Genomic DNA, 19,700 nt, shown 5'->3' on the forward strand with positions numbered 1-19,700 from the left:
TTACTTCGCCGAAATGGGTACCTACTGACTTCTTGACGTAAATTAGCTGGAATCAAAATTAAAGGAAACAATAATTTATGTGAGATAAAGTATTCTGAAGCGGGAATGAGGTTAAAATAAGGACCAAGAGAGGTAAATTAATTTATTATTTGAGACTGTACCTGCAAGAGGAAATTCTTAGCCTGAGAGGAGATATGCAAGATATGCTGAGAGGTTCAGAAAGCTCACTCATGGCTATAAAGAGATCTGGTGAGAGAAGTCCGAGAGTACAAGGATCAAGTCATCCGTCAGGATCATGTGATGGAGCATCTGAAATCAGATCTGACGTCAGCGTTGGTCGAAGTAAGTAAAGTGAGAAGAATTGTAGAGGCATCTCAGTCTGAAATCAGACTGATATCCCTACATAAGGTCACCTGGCAAAATCACACTGAGATTAGTGGTGATGGCAGAATGACTTACCCTGCTGACTTTTTGGTGGATGGTGTCTACAGACTTGCCTGTGATGAAGGGAAACTTAATCCTATCCAGCATACTGACGGTCATCAAACTAAAAGTAACATGTTTGTGAGGATTAATTTGGGAGCAAAATTCAAGATCCATTCCGTCAAGATCTGGAACAGAATGTGTTGTTGCCAAGATCGAGCGGTTGGGATTCTGGTGTACGCTGACAATGATCTGATCGGTGCCATCACGAACGTACAACATACCTACAATTTACTGGCTTCTGACAATGTGCATGGAAGAACAATTGTTCTGAAGAAGCCATATAGGAAGATAATCAACTTTTTGGAGGTTCAAGTATTTGGGAGTGGACCGCACTATGAAGAAAATTAAAGACAATGACACGAGCAAACACGCAGTTTATTGCCAGACAATGTATTCGTGTTTTATTAAAAGTCGATGATTTGGATTTTTTGGTTATTGAATTTGTCAAAGATGATAGATTGGATTTTGGGAACATGTGAATCATTATAGATAATTTTATGATTAACATAACATTTAAAATTATTTCATCAACGATTTCCATAGGTTTTTTCTTGGTCGTACCCGTATTCAAAATGAAATACAAATAAACGATTATTCTGTGAACTACGAAAACTAAGTTCAATGTATTGTGTTATATTTTCGACACATTTGTAAAGCGTTAAAAAAACAAATAATGACCCTAGCTAACATAAAAGCCTAAAAACACGGTATTTTGAAAAAAATATTCTAAATTGACTCCTCAACAGAGTCACATCAAAATTTTCCATAGAAATGTCCGTCCTAGAGTTTATCCAACTAAGAAGTGCGATGTTTTTTATGCTTCTTCTTTTTGGTTTGCGTACTGTAATTCCTGAAGTGAGTAAAATATCAAATTACAGACTATTCATTTTGGTGTGATCGTTATTTTTGTTGTTATTGTAACATTTGAGTTTGTCAAGTGTCTTTAAAAGAGTAGGAATAATAAAGATGAGAATTAGTAGCTATTAATAGATATTACACTGTTACTGCATGGTACTCATACGATTTGAGATTTCAATAAAATCAAGGAATAGTAAGGGGAAAAGTGGTCGATTTAAGGGTTCCGTTGGATTTGAATGTTCACAAGGATTTCTCAACGGAATATGGTAGTTAGGACCCCTACGAACATAATTAGACTTGTCACCAATTTTGTATCTCACGGAAACACCTCTTTTTACCACTTTTTACCACCTTCTTACCACCTTTCTGGTTTGCCAAATATCTTTAGTTGTGAACGTCGTAGAAGGTTTCAAATTAATCGAGGATGTTCATCTCATCAAAGAGAAAACTTTTTACGTTGGATAATCAGCTAATTGGATAATTACCAATTAGCTAATTACCAAAAAAAGTGAAAATTTTTTATTGGCTCAAAATGATTGAAATCGTTTGAAACACGGAGAAATGTAGTTTTTAGAAAAACTTCAAAAATTGTTCACTTAAAAAATTTTTTCGAGAAGAAAGTTTGAAAATTTGAAAATATATTATTCCGCCAAAAATGATCGAATTGCATGAAACGTGGATAAAAATGCTTTGCAGAAAAAATTCGAAGATTTTTAGATTGGGGAATACTAAAATCATCAATATTTGAAGTTGGAGTTCAGTAAATCTCGACATATTTTATTAATTAGGAATAGCTTAGCGGAAAGGGCTGAACCTGAAAAAGGTTAACCACACAATATTAGAGTTTCATAACTAATTACAATACAGCTTTATTAAATTCCACATAAAGAAACAGCACAAAAGGACCATTTAAGATCGAACCGATTTTACCTGCTGTACTATCATTTTATTGATTTCAATGATCAAAACCTCTGTACCGTCAATCTTGCCAATCTATACCGGGTATCTGAATGTACCGGACCTCTTATTTACCTCTATAATTAGACCCAGTTGTGCAAGAAATGCGATATCTCACAGGAGTTTCTTTTAGTTTTAACTGTGCACTTTTTGTCACTCTCGCAAGAGGCCCGGTATTATAGGGGGTCTTAGGAAGCGAGTGTAAATATACCTTCCATCATCCACTGTGGCTTTATTGTATTGTGAATGCGCATGCCGCTTCGTTTGTTATGCCAGATACCTCAAATAACCCCCATATCTCATTGCCAGGGTCGGGTTAGAGCTGGAGATAGCATCGAGAGGTTGCTAGAAATAGCTAGATTTAGAGTAAACTGGTGGTAGCTGGGTGGTGCTAGCATGGATGTAGCAGAACGTAGCTACACGGGGTTTCATTGGAGTTGGCTATTTTAATGGCCAAAGAGTGCCGGAACTAAAGTTACTTAAGATTGCAGTTCTAGTTGAGGGGCAGTGTAAACCACGGTGTAGTCAAGGACACAGAGCTACAGTGCAGGAGTACTACAAAAGAACAGTGCAAGTGATATAGTCTGCAACAGTAAAACGCCGAAGGAGATAAGATTGTGGCTGCAGAGGAGGAGAGGAGCAGGAACCTGATTGTGTTTGAAAGAAGAGGAGGAAGGAGGGTTTCCTGCTCAGGTATTTTTGGAAGAGGTGGGGTGAGAACTTATACCCAAGCGACAAGGGTGGGCTGGAAGCAACCAGGTACAGTTATCCGACCTATTAAGATCACCGTCCTGAGCTTAACAGCCTTTCATCAGAATCTGATGAAAACAGAGAGACTGACCCACCCTTTTTAGATACAACGAAACCCTTTATATAAATCGACTTTTCCGCATGAATTACTTCATGGTATCTTCTTATCAAGGCTACAGACCTTGCCGTACCGGATTTATTGATCGAAGTGAGTCTCTTTAGCCCTCTTCTTCTTTAGAGCTTTAGGTTAGTGATCAAACTCTTCGCTACTCGCTCTTCACTGGATCTATCAGGACAGATTCACATCTTTTTATGTCTCAACCAGCCTTAGTTTTCCTGTTTTCATCATGTAGTACGTTCTGCTACCTCCATTTTAGCACCACCCAGCTTCCATCAGTTCACTCTAAGTCTAGCTTTGTCGGCGTTTTACTGTTGCAGACTGTATCACTTGCACTGTTCTTTTGCAGTACTCCTGCACTGTAGCTCTGTGTCCCTGACTCCACCGTGGTTTACACTGCCCCTCAACTGCAATCTTAAGTAACTTTAGTTCCGGCACTCTTTGGCCATTAAAATAGCCAACTCCAATGAAACCCCGTGTAGCTACGTTCTGCTACATCCATGCTAGCACCACCCAGCTACCACCAGTTTACTCTAAATCTAGCTATTTCTAGCAACCTCTCGATGCTATCTCCAGCTCTATCCCGACCCTGGCAATGAGATATGGGGGTTATTTGAGGTATCTGGCATAACAAACGAAGCGGCATGCGCATTCACAATACAATAAAGCCACAGTGGATGATGGAAGGTATATTTACACTCGCTTCCTAAGACCCCCTATAATACCGGGCCTCTTGCGAGAGTGACAAAAAGTGCACAGTTAAAACTAAAAGAAACTCCTGTGAGATATCGCATTTCTTGCACAACTGGGTCTAATTATAGAGGTAAACAGGAGGTCCCCGTCCAGTACATTCAGATACCCGGTATAGATTGGCAAGATTGACGGTACAGAGAAGTTATGATCATTGAAATCAATAAAATGATAGTGCAGCCAGCAGCAGGTAAAATCGGTTCGATCTTAAATGGTCCTTTTGTGCTGTTTCTTTCTGTGGAATTTGATAAAGCTGTATTGTAATTAGGTATGAAACTCTAATATTGTGTGGTTAACCTTTTTCAGGTTCAGCCCTTTCCGCTAAGCTATTCCTAATTAATAAAATATGTCGAGATTTACTGAACTCCAAATATTGATGATTTTAGTATTCCCCAATCTAAAAATCTTCGAAGTTTTTCTGCAAAGCACTTTTATCCACGTTTCATGCAATTCGATCACTTTTGGCGGAATAATATATTTTCAAATTTTCAAACTTTTTTCTCGAAAAAAATTTTTAAGTGAACAATTTTTGAAGTTTTTCTAAAAACTACATTTCTCCGTGTTTCAAACGATTTGAATCATTTTGAGCCAATAAAAAATTTTCACTTTTTTTGGCAATTAGCTGATTATCCGACGTAAAAAGTTTTCTAACAAAAGTTTTTCTCTTTGATGAGATGAACATCCTCGATTAATTTGCAACCTTCTACGACGTTCACAACTAAAGATATTTGGCAAACCAGAAAGGTGGTAAGAAGGTGGTAAAAAGTGGTAAAAAGAGGTGTTTCCGTGAGATACAAAATTGGTGACAAGTCTAATTATGTTCGTAGGGGTCCTAACTACCATATTCCGTTGAGAAATCCTTGTGAACATTCAAATCCAACGGAATGCCACTTTTCCCCTTACTAGAAACTGGATTAACAAAATACTTATCGACAACACTATCACAAAGCTAACATGTTAGAGCTTCTACTAAAAAATTCAATCTTTATTGATTAAGTTAACTTCACTTACCCACACTACGTAGCATTAACTGTTGTTCTCAGATTAACAGAGAGTTCTGGTTAATTATAAATATAATTATGGTCAAATAGAGTTATGCAGAAAACTGCGACGTTGCACGGAGTATTCTCTATTTGTTTCATAGAAATTTATGATATGAAATATTTTGAACCAACATCGAGAATAATAGCAGGCACTCTTTGTTATCTTTTGAATTGTTTATAATTAGTATGATTGTCAGTCATTACATAATATCTATCAACTTCTCGATTAATTCATGAATGAATTAATCTAAGAAATACTGCACTGGTCACGTTTTGGTCACGTTTTGGTCACGTTTTTAAAATTTAAAAACAGCTGGCCTCGTTAACAATTGCCCATTATTATTAACGAGACCAGATTGCTGTTTTGTTAATAACTGAGTGAAAATAACTATGAAATAATTTAAGTATCTTACCACTATATCTGCATTTCTGACTTTGTGTCCATGTCCCGTTATTTTGGTTACAGGCCTCTGAAACGATGAATCTATTGAAATAATATAGCAAAGAAATTGAACTAATCATAACATTAAGTTGTAATTGAGACGTAGATTGTTGGTACCGTTCTATTAATTTCACTCTGCAATTTCAGTCCAGCCATAAGTCAAGTTCAGCCATAAGTCACATATATATATGTATTATGGTGAATATATAAGTCATATATATGTATGTGGGATTCCAATTTGACTGAGAAAAGGAAATAAAATCAGAACTCTCCAGAAGAAAACTCACCTATGAGTTGTCTCACGCAGGTCACATTCACAGAGATCATGGTAGCCTGTCTATCAGTACCACGCTGCACTGTCCAACCCCCCGCCTTAGCGTAGCAGCCCTGCAGACTGGCGTCATAGTAGTCAGGATTCGGTCCGACGAACGTAACAGCAATACATTCAGGGAGCTGCAAGCAGTGGTCCACACACAGTTCTTCTGTTACCAGGGTTACTTTACTCAACCCTCCTGCTCCTCCTAGAAAGTCTGCGCCAGACGATCTGCACGTGGTGTAGTCTGCGATATTGTGTTCGGGTTAACTACTTGTTATGAAGGTTTTCTAATCTAACAAACAGGGTACAGACGTGTGAGGGAAAATCAGAAGGGGTAAAAGTTATGAAACTTTACTGATATTTCTTGGCTAGTAGGTACTAGGTTACATAGATGCTAATAACCTTCTATTCTGAAGTTCTCACAAGGTCATTTTGAAATGTTATGTTAAAATAAATATAAGGAAACTACATTCACCGTTGTTATATGCTGCAGTTTCAACCGCTGAACACATAAGAAAGCAAATCTGAACTAGAAGTGTCCACATCTGTGATTTTTGTCCCATCAACGATACTGTCATGCGACTGAAGCAGGTGAAGGTACCGAGTAAAATTAGCCAAATCTTCTGCAAGAGAAATAAGATTCGTTACCCTAAGCTGGACTGTTAAGAGCTACAAGGTTGGCTCATGACACGTGACCCTTTAGTGACCAATCGTAGCACAGGTGCTCCTAGGCAGCCAATGCTGTGACAAGACCTTGTTCAACACCTTCCTTTTCCAGCTCTTTAGGAGGTTGTTAAAGTTTTACGGCTTTAATTACCTTAGCGTTAGCTAATGACTAAGTGTGCTGCATTTGCATAAATATTACATATGCAAAGTGGAGATTGCATCCGACGCTCAGTGCAACGCTCAGTGCAACACTATCTGATCTGAGTGGAGGATGAGCCCGATCCATAATAACCTTATCTAAGATTGAGGGGACCTGGTTAACATATACTAATACTACAATTATAAAACAGTCTGCTCTACGCCATAATTCATAAATTCTGTCCCAGTCGTCTCATCCTCGATAAAATGACATGTGTGACAAGTGCAAAGTGCTACCCTAGCAAACCGCTCAGATGTCCAGGTGATTAGTTAGTGGTTGGCTAGTTCCTGCAGCCAAGGTAGTATGCAATCTGGTACGGAATTACACTTGGCTCTTCCTTACAAAGGGCCATCCAGGCCTCTATACTCTATACCAAGGGTCCTAAGTTCTATCACTAAGACTTACTGTGGCTCATCTGAATATTACTAATGAGACTAACCAATTACTACTACCATGTCGGAACTAAGTCCGATCTATGCCAGATATCCCCCTCCATATTACCATATATCCCTGTCCCGCATCAGGGTTCGCAGTTCCTCTTTAGAGTTTGTCCCAACTTCCTTCAGTAACATAGACAAGCAGCTTTGTCTTGGTCGGCCTTGCTGTGCTCTACCATGCACAGGTTCCCATAACTTCCCATAAGACTAAATCATTGGCAAGTAACTCAGGATGTCTGATGCAGCGTCCCGCCATTTTTAATCTCCTGCTTCGTAACTTGCTTGAAGCCTTGATACTTGATAGGCTACCATACAAAGTTACATTGCTGACATTGTCATTCCATGAGATACCCAGCACCATACGCAGCATCTTTGTGTATGTCCCGTCCAAACTTTTCTCTTGAGCCTTTGTCACTGTCCAGGTTTCTGATCCGTAGAGCAGTACTGACTCACAAGCCGCTATGAACAATCTAATCTTAAGGTTCTTTGAGAGTTTGGATTTCCAATATCCTTCAGTCTATGTAGGGCACACATGCTTTTCCCTTTCTAACCCTTATCTCCCTATCTGTGCTCTCAATCCAGGAGCCTAAGTAGATGAAATCATCCACATTTTCTATGGCTTTCCCAGATCGACTTTGGAGGTCGCTAGATCGACCCTCCATATTCAATGTCATAACCTTGGTCTTGCCTTCGTTTATGTGTAGCACCACGCTCGCTGCCGCCGATTCTACTCGGAGCAGGAACTCGTTAGCCTTGTCCATGTCCTCAGATATAAGTGCTATAAGTGCTATATTCCAATAACCTGGATATATTCCTGATGGGGGGGTACCAATGGCATAAATGGCATAATGGAGAATTGGCCAAACAAAATTTCCATTTATGCCATGAAATTTCTATGCCATTTGATGAATTTTATGCCATTTGTCTCCATTCTATGCCATTAGAAATATGAAATTTTAAAACTTTGAACTGAGAATTTAATTTAACGAATTGTCTGCCCCCACTAGTACTGTCCACCTTTATCTCTATTTATTGTACTACAACATCTATTTTCACCCATTAAATGGATGGACAAGTGACCGGGCAGTATGGCATAGTACACGCTACACACCGTATAACAGAGAGGACAGTCGACTGAATGCTCCCAGTCAATCGGATATCCAAATTGACAGTGGAAAACTGTAACATTACCCACTCGATTAAAATATTATTTGTTAATGATGTGTACAGATGTATCGTGTCGGGACCGTGTTCATGTAGAATGTTTTGAAATTTAAACATTTTCACAAGATTGATTATGATCTGGGTTTCGAATGGGTAGCCTCTTAAAAATAATATTCATTGATATCTCGATGAACCTGTATATTAGTATTACATAACAGTTCACCAAATGACCTGAAATACTTGCTTCCTATTATACAAAATTATGATGACATAATGAATTGCTTAAATATCTTCATATTCACTGCTGCATGGCAACATAGCACTCCTTAATTAGTTTTCTATTATAACGTTAATCTAGTATAATCATTGTAGGATTTTGAACATCTCATAATTTGGGCTGTAGGACTGTAGAGCGGGGGACTGTATGGCGTACTTGGTCAAAAGTAGGACCCTAGAGCGGAGTCAAATCGCCAGGGTAGGAATCTAGAGCGGAACCCCCTCACCTGAACCATACTATAAGGACCCTAGAGTGGAGTCAAATCGCCAGGATAGGACTCTAGAGCGGAATTCCCTTACCGAAACCATACTATGAGGACTCTAGAGCGGTACCCACATGTAAATTTTGGAGCGGTTAGAAATTTGAGATCGGACTGTAGAGTGGATTTGGTCGGAAGATTGAAATCAGATTAGATACAAATCGTGATTGATTATTATAATAGTGAGATTAGAATAATTCATGGAGTTGTTGAAGCAGAAAATTTTCCTAGATTATTTATATTATACATCATATCATATTGTAATTTTTAGATGCGTTAGACAATTGTTCGGTATAAACTCTTTCATTTGACTGAAATATCCTGATGCTTCTCTAAAATGCAAAAAGATTCTTTGATAAAGAGGTATAATTATGAACTGGTCGATATGATTTCGCTAGGCGAAATACCGACCAAGTGCGTGCACTCAAGCAGATCATTTAGGAATGAGGATCTCATGGAGTGACACTTTAGCACCTACTAAGGGTATCTCATGTTCAGTCTAATGACAGGGTATGTTCCAGATCAGATCCCATCGCATAGCGGTTCGTGTTAGTGATTTCGATAGAGCAGTATAAATGTCACAGAGAATTTAGTTTAGTATATCACATTCGATTCCTACTCCTCTTTACAACTATCTACAATATGCTGAGTAACAGTTATTTAGGGACTACCGGTGGGTGATGAATAATTGAGAATCCAACAGGATCTTGTTCTCTTCATTGTGCTGATTCCGGGAAGCATTCGTTTTACGCTCTAATCCTATTAAAAATCGAGATATCGGTCATTGAAAAATGAATAATTATAGGCCTGTCAATGATTGCAGCCCAATTAAGAGCTGATCAGTTGCAGCTACTTGTGCCATATAAGGGATAACTGAAGTCACGTGACCGCCAATCCTATCACGTGACCTTGATTCGTAAATCCTTGGTCACGTGATCACATTCGTAACGTGTCGAATGCTGACTAGGATATCTCGTGACGTCACCAGAGCTCAAGCTTCCTGACCAGGCCTTATATGGAATAATATAGTGTATCACGTGTAATTGGATCCAATTAAGATGAGCTGCGCAATTATCGCAGCATCTCGATCTGGTATCACCTTTTGAAACCCAGCAGGCAGCTGGGCCAGAGATTTTAAAATAGAAGGATTTTTTGTTGATGAAAATCGAAGCGAAAATCATGTAACCCTATGTTTCCGAGGACGCCGAACACGATAAAACTGGTTATAATTATCATACTCAAGGGCAAATTGCTCACGAAGAATTATGTAATTACAGAAAGTGTCATTTCCTTGTAGCCCACTGCTCCAATGGAATTGTTTAACTTGAAGATTTATGAAGAATTATGTAATTACTGAGAGTAGCAGAAAACTTTTAAGTGTGGCTCGAAAGCACAATAAGACCAAACATAAGTTTTTAGTGATTTTACCTGGGGAAAAACGTAAATCTAGATTTGCAGAAATCGGGGGTTTAAACCAAAGATGATGCACAACTCTAAAACAACTCTGGCCAGAGATTTGGGTCTGGGTATTATATAGGCGAGGGCATTGCATGCAGGAGAGGGACAAATCTTAATATGCTAAACTAATGGTAAGCGCCCATTAAAATAGGATAAACTATGCTCATCCACATGGGACTCAGTGTCTTAAAGTTGACCGTTTAGAACTGATTTACTCTGCCAACATGAAGATTTTTCCGAAAGGGGTTAGTTTCGGGTCCGCGGCTGGCATGCAGGAGAGGGACAAATCTTAATATGCTAAACTAATGGTAAGCGCCCATTAAAATAGGATAAACTATGCTCATCCACATGGGACTCAGTTCTAAACGTTGACCGTTTAGAACTGATTTACTCTGCCAACATGAAGATTTTTCCGAAAGGGGTTAGTTTCGGGTCCGCGGCTGGCATGCAGGAGAGGGACAAATCTTAATATGCTATTCTAATGATAAGCGCCCATTAAAATAGGATAAACTATGTCCCTGAACTATGTCACTGAGTCCCGATATGCTCATCCACATGGGACTCATTGTCTAAACGGTCAACGATAGAACTGATATACTACTACTATATGGACACCACCACACTGGCACCTTTCTTCGCTATTCGACAAGTTGGATTTGAAGCCCAACACCAGTACGACAACTCCACTACGTGCCTCAGTTTCGAAGCACCGCCGTACGCTGTGTACCAGAAGGGACAGTGGTTCATCCTAAACACGCCCCGAGAGTGCCCGACTTTCAGACGAGCTATGACGTGCCACGAATTACAGTACAATTTCCACGAATGCCTCAGTTCGACTGGATCGGTGTCGCACATAATATGCAAACCTCGGAAGTGCACCAGAGAGTCCTACATCTCCACTCCCATGGGACTCTTACTGCGCACGAAAGAAAAGAACGTACAACTCGCCTCCCAGAAATCAGCAGCGACAGGTGAACACCATCCACACCGACAAACCACGTCCGAGGTCTCGGCAATCGACATGCCGACCTACCAAATAGTGTTCGTAGAATGGACTCACCGTTAGTTTCTCCATTATATAATTATAATATAGTTAAAGTGAAACTCCTAACTTTACAGTATAACCCCCTAGTTACAGTATAACCCCCTAGTTACAGTATAACCCCCTAGTTACAGTATAACCCCTAGTTACAGTAAAACCCCTAGTTACAGTATAACCCCTAGTTACAGTATAACCCCCTAGTTACAGTACAACCCCTAGTTATTATTAAAGACCTAATTCGATGTGTAGAAATATAATCTTAATCCAACATTCCTAACTGACCCTCAACATTCCACCTATCAGGTAGAGGACCTGCCTTGCAGACTAAACATCCCGGGCGTAGTCCCCAGTTACAGAGATGCAGTAGTGGGCCCCCACACATCCTGAGTTATTACTTGACTCTTTCTGAGAAGGCCGTCTTCATCCGGGGACCAACAGCTGAGATGGGTACGGGAGAACGGACTGAAGAAGGACTACGAATAAGGAATTAACGACCCCCTTACCAATTCCTGGACTTCAGGTCCTGTTCGAGTGTGGATACGTAGACTTATGCACTATGCAGCTTGCCTTTCTCCCAGTGGACGATGTTCTCCCTTCTTTCGTGGAGCTCCTAGATCTTAAATACCCTCCCACCTTGGCCTCGACGACTTCCTGAACTACTTCATGACGAATTGGGTACAGGGAGTTTCCACCGCTCGTAGCACCAAACCTGCCCGCTTTCCTCCGCAATCCTGGAACCTCGTCGACCGGACTACCTGCAACTTCAACTACGCAGAGGCCTTTAACAGAAAGTTTGCATCAATGTTGGGACACTCTTACTCAACTATCTGGACCTTTCTTCAAGCCGTCTACATAGAACAGTCCACTACATATAATGAGATGATGCTCAAGGAGACTTACGGGGATGCTCCTCCTGCAAAACGAGCCCGTCAGCGTACCAAGGACAGCCGACTGGCACATTTAGTAAAAGTCTACGACAATCATGACATTGTCTCACTCTCCCACCTTGACATGTTGAGGAACGTGATGGTCGAGGAACTGAGTGAACTATTTGAAGATATTTGATTCGCAGTATTAATGTATAATAAGTTGTATCAATTCTATCATCATTATGTGACGACTATTATTAATCATTGATTAAAAAACATAGCTCAATCTTCAAAACTAACTTTACTCTCAAATTTCTAACCGCTCTAAAGTTTGCATGTGGGTACCGCTCTAGTCATAGTATGGGTCCGTTAGTTCCACTCTAGAGTCCTACCCTGGCGATTTGACACCGCTCTAGGGTCCTACTTTTGAATTTGCTTTTCTTGAATAGTCAAATGTTTGATATAATACATTTCTATTTTCTTTATTTGTCATATGAATCTTTAAAGATCATTCCAAGCGTTATAAAGCATGAAACATGTCTCTTATTCAAGTACTAATAATATTTGCGAATTTAAAGTCATCCTAAAGGTCAAATATGAAGACCTAAATTCATGGCATAAATTGGCATAAATGGAGAATTGGCCAAACAAAATTTCCATTTATGCCATGAAATTTCTATGCCATTTGATGAATTTTATGCCATTTGTCTCCATTCTATGCCATTGGTACCCCCCTTCCTGATAACTCGTTAGAATTCCTGATAATTCAAATGCGTCAACCAAAGAAAGAAAATTATCCTAAAAGTTTGGATAAATCAAGAAGTTTCATGCTTAACTTAGATAAAAACTTGCTTTCACTCTAATACAAATACACAACTAATTAAGTAATCACTAACTAACCAATGTTTTTCAGGTAACGTGGACCACAGATCTAATGCCCATGGTATCAAACTCCTGCAGTTCCTTGCTCATCATTGATGCTGTGTCAGTACACTACTTATTTCCCTGGACAGTGGACATTAACACTGTAGAAACTTAAGATTTATGATAGAAAGCCAATAAAACCATATAAATATCGCATGCTCCGAATTAAACATAGTTTGTATATTTTATCATTATTATCATTTTTATTGGAAATAACTTCTCCTTTCAGGTCTGAGGAAGGAATGTTGAAGTGCCTGGTGGAGGTGGATGAGTTGTTGTTTGTTGTGACACTCAGCTCTCAGCATACCACTGTGCCTTGCAGTGTCGACTCTTCTATACAACTACAGGTGAGTAGCTTTACAGTTTTGTAGGCACTACAGTTACACTGATGACTGAAACATTAAAAGTTGGGAATTCATCTTATAACTTTTTCGTCGAACACAGAACATATGCATAGTATAGTTTATGATCACATCTGAATTTAATCAATGAAGAAGTCTATGTTTAAATATTAAGCATTGGGTTTAAATATCCGTTAAAAGCATAAATGTATTAAATTAGTGGTTTTGTATTTTCACTCCAAAATGTCATGTAATTCCCCTCTCCTCCTCTTATCTCCTCTTATCTCCTCCTCTTATTCCGCACTCTCCCAGACGGACGAGGTGAAAGGAGTGAAGCTACTCTTACAACCTGGCACTGACGTGGGACTCCTCTACTCAGAGTCCGAGTGTCACATTATCACTCTCACTTCAGGTACCTACTACTTTCCTTAGATTATCTTGTTTGTTAGTGAGGCCATCATTAACCTGGCTGTTATTATTAATGAAAATGTGAATATTTGTTTGTTCGGAGACCCACAAATGGGGCGGGTATATTTATAATTAACAATGTAATCCTGTGACCAGGTGTCACGGTACCAGTAGTACTAGAGGGTGACGAGGTGGTCAGTGCGCTGATAACTACCGGAGACATCAACCTCATCACCAAGTAAGTGTACTTACTACTGTGTCTAATGATGGGTAGTAACAGTTCTGTGATGTTGAATTTGCTAGCCCACATAGAATGCTAAGAATGTAGATAAAGCACACAATATTTAAATATTATTACAAGTTAGTTGTATCGTACTGTTTTGCTACATACATTGGTCAGCAATCAGTGATACTGTTATTAATTATGCATGTACTGCAGGCAGAATGGACTAGTAAAGCTAACGGTAAAGGACGTGAAAGCAGCAGTGAGCAACCTGAATATCTCTAGCAGCGAAGGGGACGAATACAGAACAGTCGAGAAGAAGTTTCTTGGAGCTTTCAAATGTTTTATAGAGTTCAACGAGACTCAGGATCAGGCCACATTGCAGGTTGGACTTATTTTATAACAGCGCGGCGGATACATTTTACATGTTTTGTGTTGGTACCATATTATATAGTTCTGCTATCGCATGTGTATTGATTTGTATTGAGAGGCAGCAATATGTAAACAGCAATAGGGCTTGTATCCCAAAATCAAAGATTTATTTGTGATTTAAAGATTATGGCCTGGTATTTTTCAACGAGGCAAAAACAATAATTAGTCTCTTTATTTGTTTATTATATATTTTGATAAGTAACTCCTCCTTTTCAGGATATCCTAGGAACACAAGATGTTGAGATGATCAGTAGAGTGCTGAGTGAAACAGGAGAGTATCTGATAACCTCAGCCCCAGCAGCTGACCCTCGCTGGGGTGGTACTGATGCCAACCTTCCTGTTACTCTAGGTACTTAATATTTATCACTTTTATAAATGGCTTTAGCTCGCTGGGGTGGTACTGATGCCAACCTTCCTGTTACTCTGGGTACTTAATATTTATCACTTTTATAAATGGCTTTAGCTCGCTGGGGTGGTACTGATTCCAACCTTCCTGTTACTCTGGGTACTTAATATTTATCACTTTTATAAATGGCTTTAGCTCGCTGGGGTGGTACTGATGCCAACCTTCCTGTTACTCTAGGTACTTAATATTTATCACTTTTATAAATGGCTTTAGCTCGCTGGGGTGGTACTGATGCCAACCTTCCTGTTACTCTGGGTACTTAATATTTATCACTTTTATAAATGGCTTTAGCTCGCTGGGGTGGTACTGATGCCAACCTTCCTGTTACTCTAGGTACTTAATATTTATCACTTTTATAAATGGCTTTAGCTCGCTGGGGTGGTACTGATGCCAACCTTCCTGTTACTCTAGGTACTTAATATTTATCACTTTTATAAATGGCTTTAGCTAGCTGGGGTGGTACTGATGCCAACCTTCATGTTACTCTAGGTACTTAATATTTATCACTTTTATAAATGGCTTTAGCTCGCTGGGGTGGCATGGTACTGATGCCAACCTTCCTGTTACTCTAGGTACTTAATATTTATCACTTTTATAAATGGCTTTAGCTCGCTGGGGTGGTACTGATGCCAACCTTCATGTTACTCTAGGTACTTAATATTTATCACTTTTATAAATGGCTTTAGCTAGCTGGGGTGGTACTGATTCCAACCTTCCTGTTATTCTGGGTACTTAATATTTATCACTTTTATAAATGGCATTAGCTCATGTTTAATGTATCAGTGAATGCTGTATGCGCCGGGGAAATTTCATCTTCAAAACCTGAAAATGGGACAGGAAATGGGAGAATATGATTTTTTTATTTTGTCGGGCATTTTGACTTCCAGTACGTCAATTTGATCTCATACCATCCTCAGATAACTGACTAATTGGTCACTGGACAAAAAGTCCATCAAATCTGTCAAATTTGTGTTCAGAAATTTTCATATTTGCTTGCTTACAAAGTCATAATAACAGAACTCCCCTTAATTTAGTACTCACCATTTTTCTTCTGAAGTATCGATGAATACTTTAAATTGTTCTTCTCCAGGACTCCAGATAGAAGAACGAATCAGGAGGCTACAAGGACTGTTGCAGTTTGTAGTTGTTACTGGTTACTATGACAGTTTAGTCTCTGAAGAGGACAACATTGCTCTCAGACTCCTTCAATATGTGGAGAAGTGTCTCGTTGCTAAGGTATAGTAACCATAGTAACACCCTAGTAACACCTTAGTAACCCTAGTAACACCCTAGTAACCATAGTAACACCCTAGTCCCTAGCTACACCCTAGTAACCATAGAAATACCCCTATTAACCACTAACCATGTTACCATAGTAATGCCATAGTTATATTAGTTATATTACTCCCTATCTCTCCCTCTATTTTGAGTAGTCACTCTAATAATTCTATTAACTCATGATCATGGCTAAGGTCTCTTCTAACACCAGGATACAACTACAAACTGTGTTTTTCAGAAAAAATTGTCTTTTCTCAACAACAACAAAAATTGTCTTTTCTCAGATGTTTTGCAGCAGTAACTGTGCTCTATTGCGTAGAGCTATTAGTGAGTCAGCTGCGCTCTTCAAGACTGATCAGACTCAGGTCTCTTCTGAAGACATTGTGTTCAGGTTAGTTCAAGGATGACAGCTATAACGACAGCTGGTGATTTTCCATACTTCATAGTTTTTTTCCGGGATTCTGACTTTCAGCACCTCAATCGTGTCTTATGCCATCCATTTCCAGGGAGATTTCGTCAACTTTAAAATATAGTACAGATCGACAAGAATACCCCTTCCCTAAAATGAATTATATAACTCTGCCTATCCCCTCAGTAACATCAAAAAGATCGAAGTAGTGTACGGGGCACTTGCGGAGGGCCAGAACACAGTACTGTCCAGTAAAGCCGAGAGCGAGGCTGTCGTACAAGATCTGTTTGTGAGCGTGGAGGTTATCCAGCAGACTTTTGATGCTCTTCTCTCCTGGAGGGAACAATCCCGTCAGCTTTACGAGCTAGGTTAGTTTTAGGTGGAGTTATTTAAGACTTGCAGTGATAAAGTGTGATCCTCTTTTTGGACGGGAACCAATTTTAAGGTGCTAATATCTACCGTCTGCCCCACAGCCGTGAAGCCAGGCACATTGACATGGTGTGACACAGACGAGATAAGGACAATGTTAACTGCTCAGGTGCACATCGCACTTGACACTGTCCTTAATGAAGTGGACGAGGATGGACGATATCAGGTGGGTAGCACAAATTACATGGTACATGGTACATGGTACATGGTACATGGTACATGGTACATGGTACATGGTACATGGTTTATAATAGAACCCTTCTTATTGTTTCGGAATAGCAGATTCAATATTACAGTAGATACCATGTTCTAACTATTTTAATGTTTGTATGACGTATGTTCACCATTACTCACTCTGTGTTCCATCATTTAGGTACTGCTGGTGTCGGCTAGTCTAGCTGAGTCAGTTCTAAAGCTGTATCAAGACCTGATAGGGAGACTTCCTCCCAGTGACAACAGAACTGCTAACTTACAGACCGAGTTCGAGAGGCGCCGTCACTCGTTGATACAGCCGTTTGTAGAACTCAAGATCTACCAGATAGCTTTCACCCTAGCTGAGCAGTTTCAACACTTTACTCTGTTAGTGCAGCTGTGTGAGGACACTAAGGACATGGTTAAGCTGAGATCACTCTCTGCTGAACATCCTGGATTTGCCGAGGTAGATACACTTTTTGACTGTTACATACAATTTTAAATGAGGAAAATTATTCTTCATCGTTTCTGAATCTTATTTCTTTGGTGTTTTAAATGTCGAGCTTTTTGAAATCCCCCGAACTCACGTTACCCACTTTTTATAGGTAGCGTACAATTGGTATCTAGCACAAGGCAAGCAGAGTCGTCTGCTGACCGCCAACGTGGCGGACCCTCAAAAGTTAACAAAATTCCTCACCTCACAACCACATCTGAAGTGGATACACCAGTTGGGGAGCAAGGACTATGCCACAGCTGGACAGACCCTGGCTAAACTCGGTAATTTAGCTTTTTCCAAATTCCAACCGCCTTGGATTAGAAACAGTGTTGTTAGTGAGCAAAAAGCGTTTAACTGTTGAACAAATCGTTTAGATTAAGATTTTCTTCCGAATTCAAAGTTCTATATGAACAACCAAAAGTTACATGTATTTAGAACGTAGACCTTCATCATCTCAATATTTGATATTTTGTTCACGGGCAGCCCCTAGAAACGTGTGCTTACTGTTTAAATACTTACGTGTATGCCTCAGCCATCAAACTAAACTGTCCTACCCCAGGTTTAGAAGAAACGGAGCTGTTATCTCGTAAAAAGACACTGCTCAGTATTAGCAAGCTCTCATTCCTGGCAGACGGCCAAGATGCCGAATCAGAGGACATCTTGACAATAAACCGACATTTAGAGACGGTCACGCACCAGGAGAGGATGAAGCCGGGAGTGATAGAGAACGCGGGACTGATGCCGGAAAACATGGCCCCTATCTCGTGTCCTGACCTAATCAGACTGTGTGTAGGGGACTACAACCCTAACCTGGAGGATATGGACGTTAAAAAGGCCCTGGATCTGCTGCAGGGCGCGGCAGAAGACGACACTGTCAGCAATGAAGTGTTTGAGAAACTCAGATTGGAGATCTGGTGTGCGGTGATCATGAAGGATGACTGGTGGACTAAGTGTCATCTGGTGGCTCCCGATCAGATCGAACAGACTTTGTTTTACCGGGCTGTAATTCTGGCGTACAACTCAGGAATGTTGGTGTCCCACTTCCTGCCCACAGTGGACCAGCTCCTGGGTCTGGAGACGTGGGGTGAGGTGTTTGTGGAGGAGGGTCGGAGGAAGCAGTTTGAGTATATCCTGAGGTCGGGCTACGAGCAGATGTCTACCCTGGGTCTTGTCAGTCACTAGGAGGAGTGGAGTATTTTTATGTAATTTATTGTTTATAAATCTTCATCAATGATAACGGAAGAATAATACTTCGTCACTTTTTCTGTGTTAACTGTTAAATATTGATAGTTCACGGCTGGTTTCCGACGCATGTTTGCCCTTTTATTTGGTTGAGTTGATAAACCTTAAAAACACTTCTTCTTGGGTTATCCAAACAATAATTTTATTGACAATAAATGAACTATGACTATTTGTATTTATATTTCGTTTAGTATCGATTTACCATCTATTCAATATACATTTTCTTTTATAATGTATCGCTCATCTTTTTTTGAACGGATAAAATTATCCGACGTAAAAAAATGATGACATACGTCACTATATACGTCGCCAAATAATTAACATTGAAGCTTGAAGCACCGTAGGAAATTGGAGTAGGTCAAACATTTAAGAACCAAGAGATGAGAGAAGTAGTAACTTTTTGTATCACGTCGTGAACCCCACTGTCGTTTCACTGTAGCGTTTCTACGATACGGGGAGCTGCGCACTCGTGCGCGGCGGGTCATAACTCATACAAGTACAACGTATGACAAGTAACTTGTAACTTGTAAGTCTTCAAATCCATTCAATATCCATTGATCATGTATATTGTAAGATGTGGTTGATTCAAGGTATAATGTTTTAAATTGAGATGATGTATTGATTTCTAATAAAATTAAAATATGAAATCAAATAATAATGATATACTACATAATAGCAACAAATTGCTCGATATCATTACCAAAGTATTTCGCAACAACGAACAGGTACTCAATGATCAATCTCACCACATTCCTTGATACTGATTACTGATAGCACGAACCTTAAACTGACCCAATCTTCGCTTTGAACTTTAAGAAACCGCCCAACA

The 19,700-nt window shown here is 39.7% G+C and overlaps 1 protein-coding gene and 1 long non-coding RNA gene across 3 annotated transcripts in view; one reads left to right on the top strand and one right to left on the bottom strand.

The window, feature by feature from the left end:
* Window positions 1-19,084, top strand: part of LOC134815069 (nuclear pore complex protein Nup133-like) — a 30,258-nt gene extending 11,174 nt beyond the window's left edge. Inside the window, exons 6-18 of the mRNA XM_063823531.1 lie at window positions 13,005-13,075; window positions 13,245-13,362; window positions 13,669-13,768; window positions 13,921-14,002; window positions 14,204-14,372; window positions 14,636-14,768; window positions 15,916-16,061; window positions 16,388-16,494; window positions 16,699-16,880; window positions 16,986-17,107; window positions 17,315-17,599; window positions 17,739-17,910; window positions 18,189-19,084. Of these exons, the coding sequence (XP_063679601.1) occupies window positions 13,005-13,075; window positions 13,245-13,362; window positions 13,669-13,768; window positions 13,921-14,002; window positions 14,204-14,372; window positions 14,636-14,768; window positions 15,916-16,061; window positions 16,388-16,494; window positions 16,699-16,880; window positions 16,986-17,107; window positions 17,315-17,599; window positions 17,739-17,910; window positions 18,189-18,811 (2,310 nt within the window). The 3' untranslated portion in view covers window positions 18,812-19,084. The remainder of the gene's footprint in view (window positions 1-13,004; window positions 13,076-13,244; window positions 13,363-13,668; window positions 13,769-13,920; window positions 14,003-14,203; window positions 14,373-14,635; window positions 14,769-15,915; window positions 16,062-16,387; window positions 16,495-16,698; window positions 16,881-16,985; window positions 17,108-17,314; window positions 17,600-17,738; window positions 17,911-18,188) is intronic.
* LOC134815070 (uncharacterized) lies at window positions 1,099-10,212 on the bottom strand. Of its 2 annotated transcripts, XR_010160210.1 has the most exons (5): window positions 10,151-10,212; window positions 6,190-6,343; window positions 5,692-5,964; window positions 5,376-5,432; window positions 1,099-1,336 (listed from the first exon to the last, which is right to left on the bottom strand). It is a non-coding gene; the product is annotated as an uncharacterized LOC134815070 (long non-coding RNA). The 2 variants fall into 2 exon arrangements; XR_010160209.1 differs by lacking the exon at window positions 1,099-1,336 and having other exon boundaries at window positions 4,885-5,432.
* Window positions 19,085-19,700: the final 616 nt, after the last annotated feature.

Source organism: Bolinopsis microptera, chromosome 5, assembly GCF_026151205.1.
Source record: "Bolinopsis microptera isolate Bmic1 chromosome 5, MBARI_Bmic_1.0, whole genome shotgun sequence".
Taxonomy (NCBI): domain Eukaryota; kingdom Metazoa; phylum Ctenophora; class Tentaculata; order Lobata; family Bolinopsidae; genus Bolinopsis; species Bolinopsis microptera.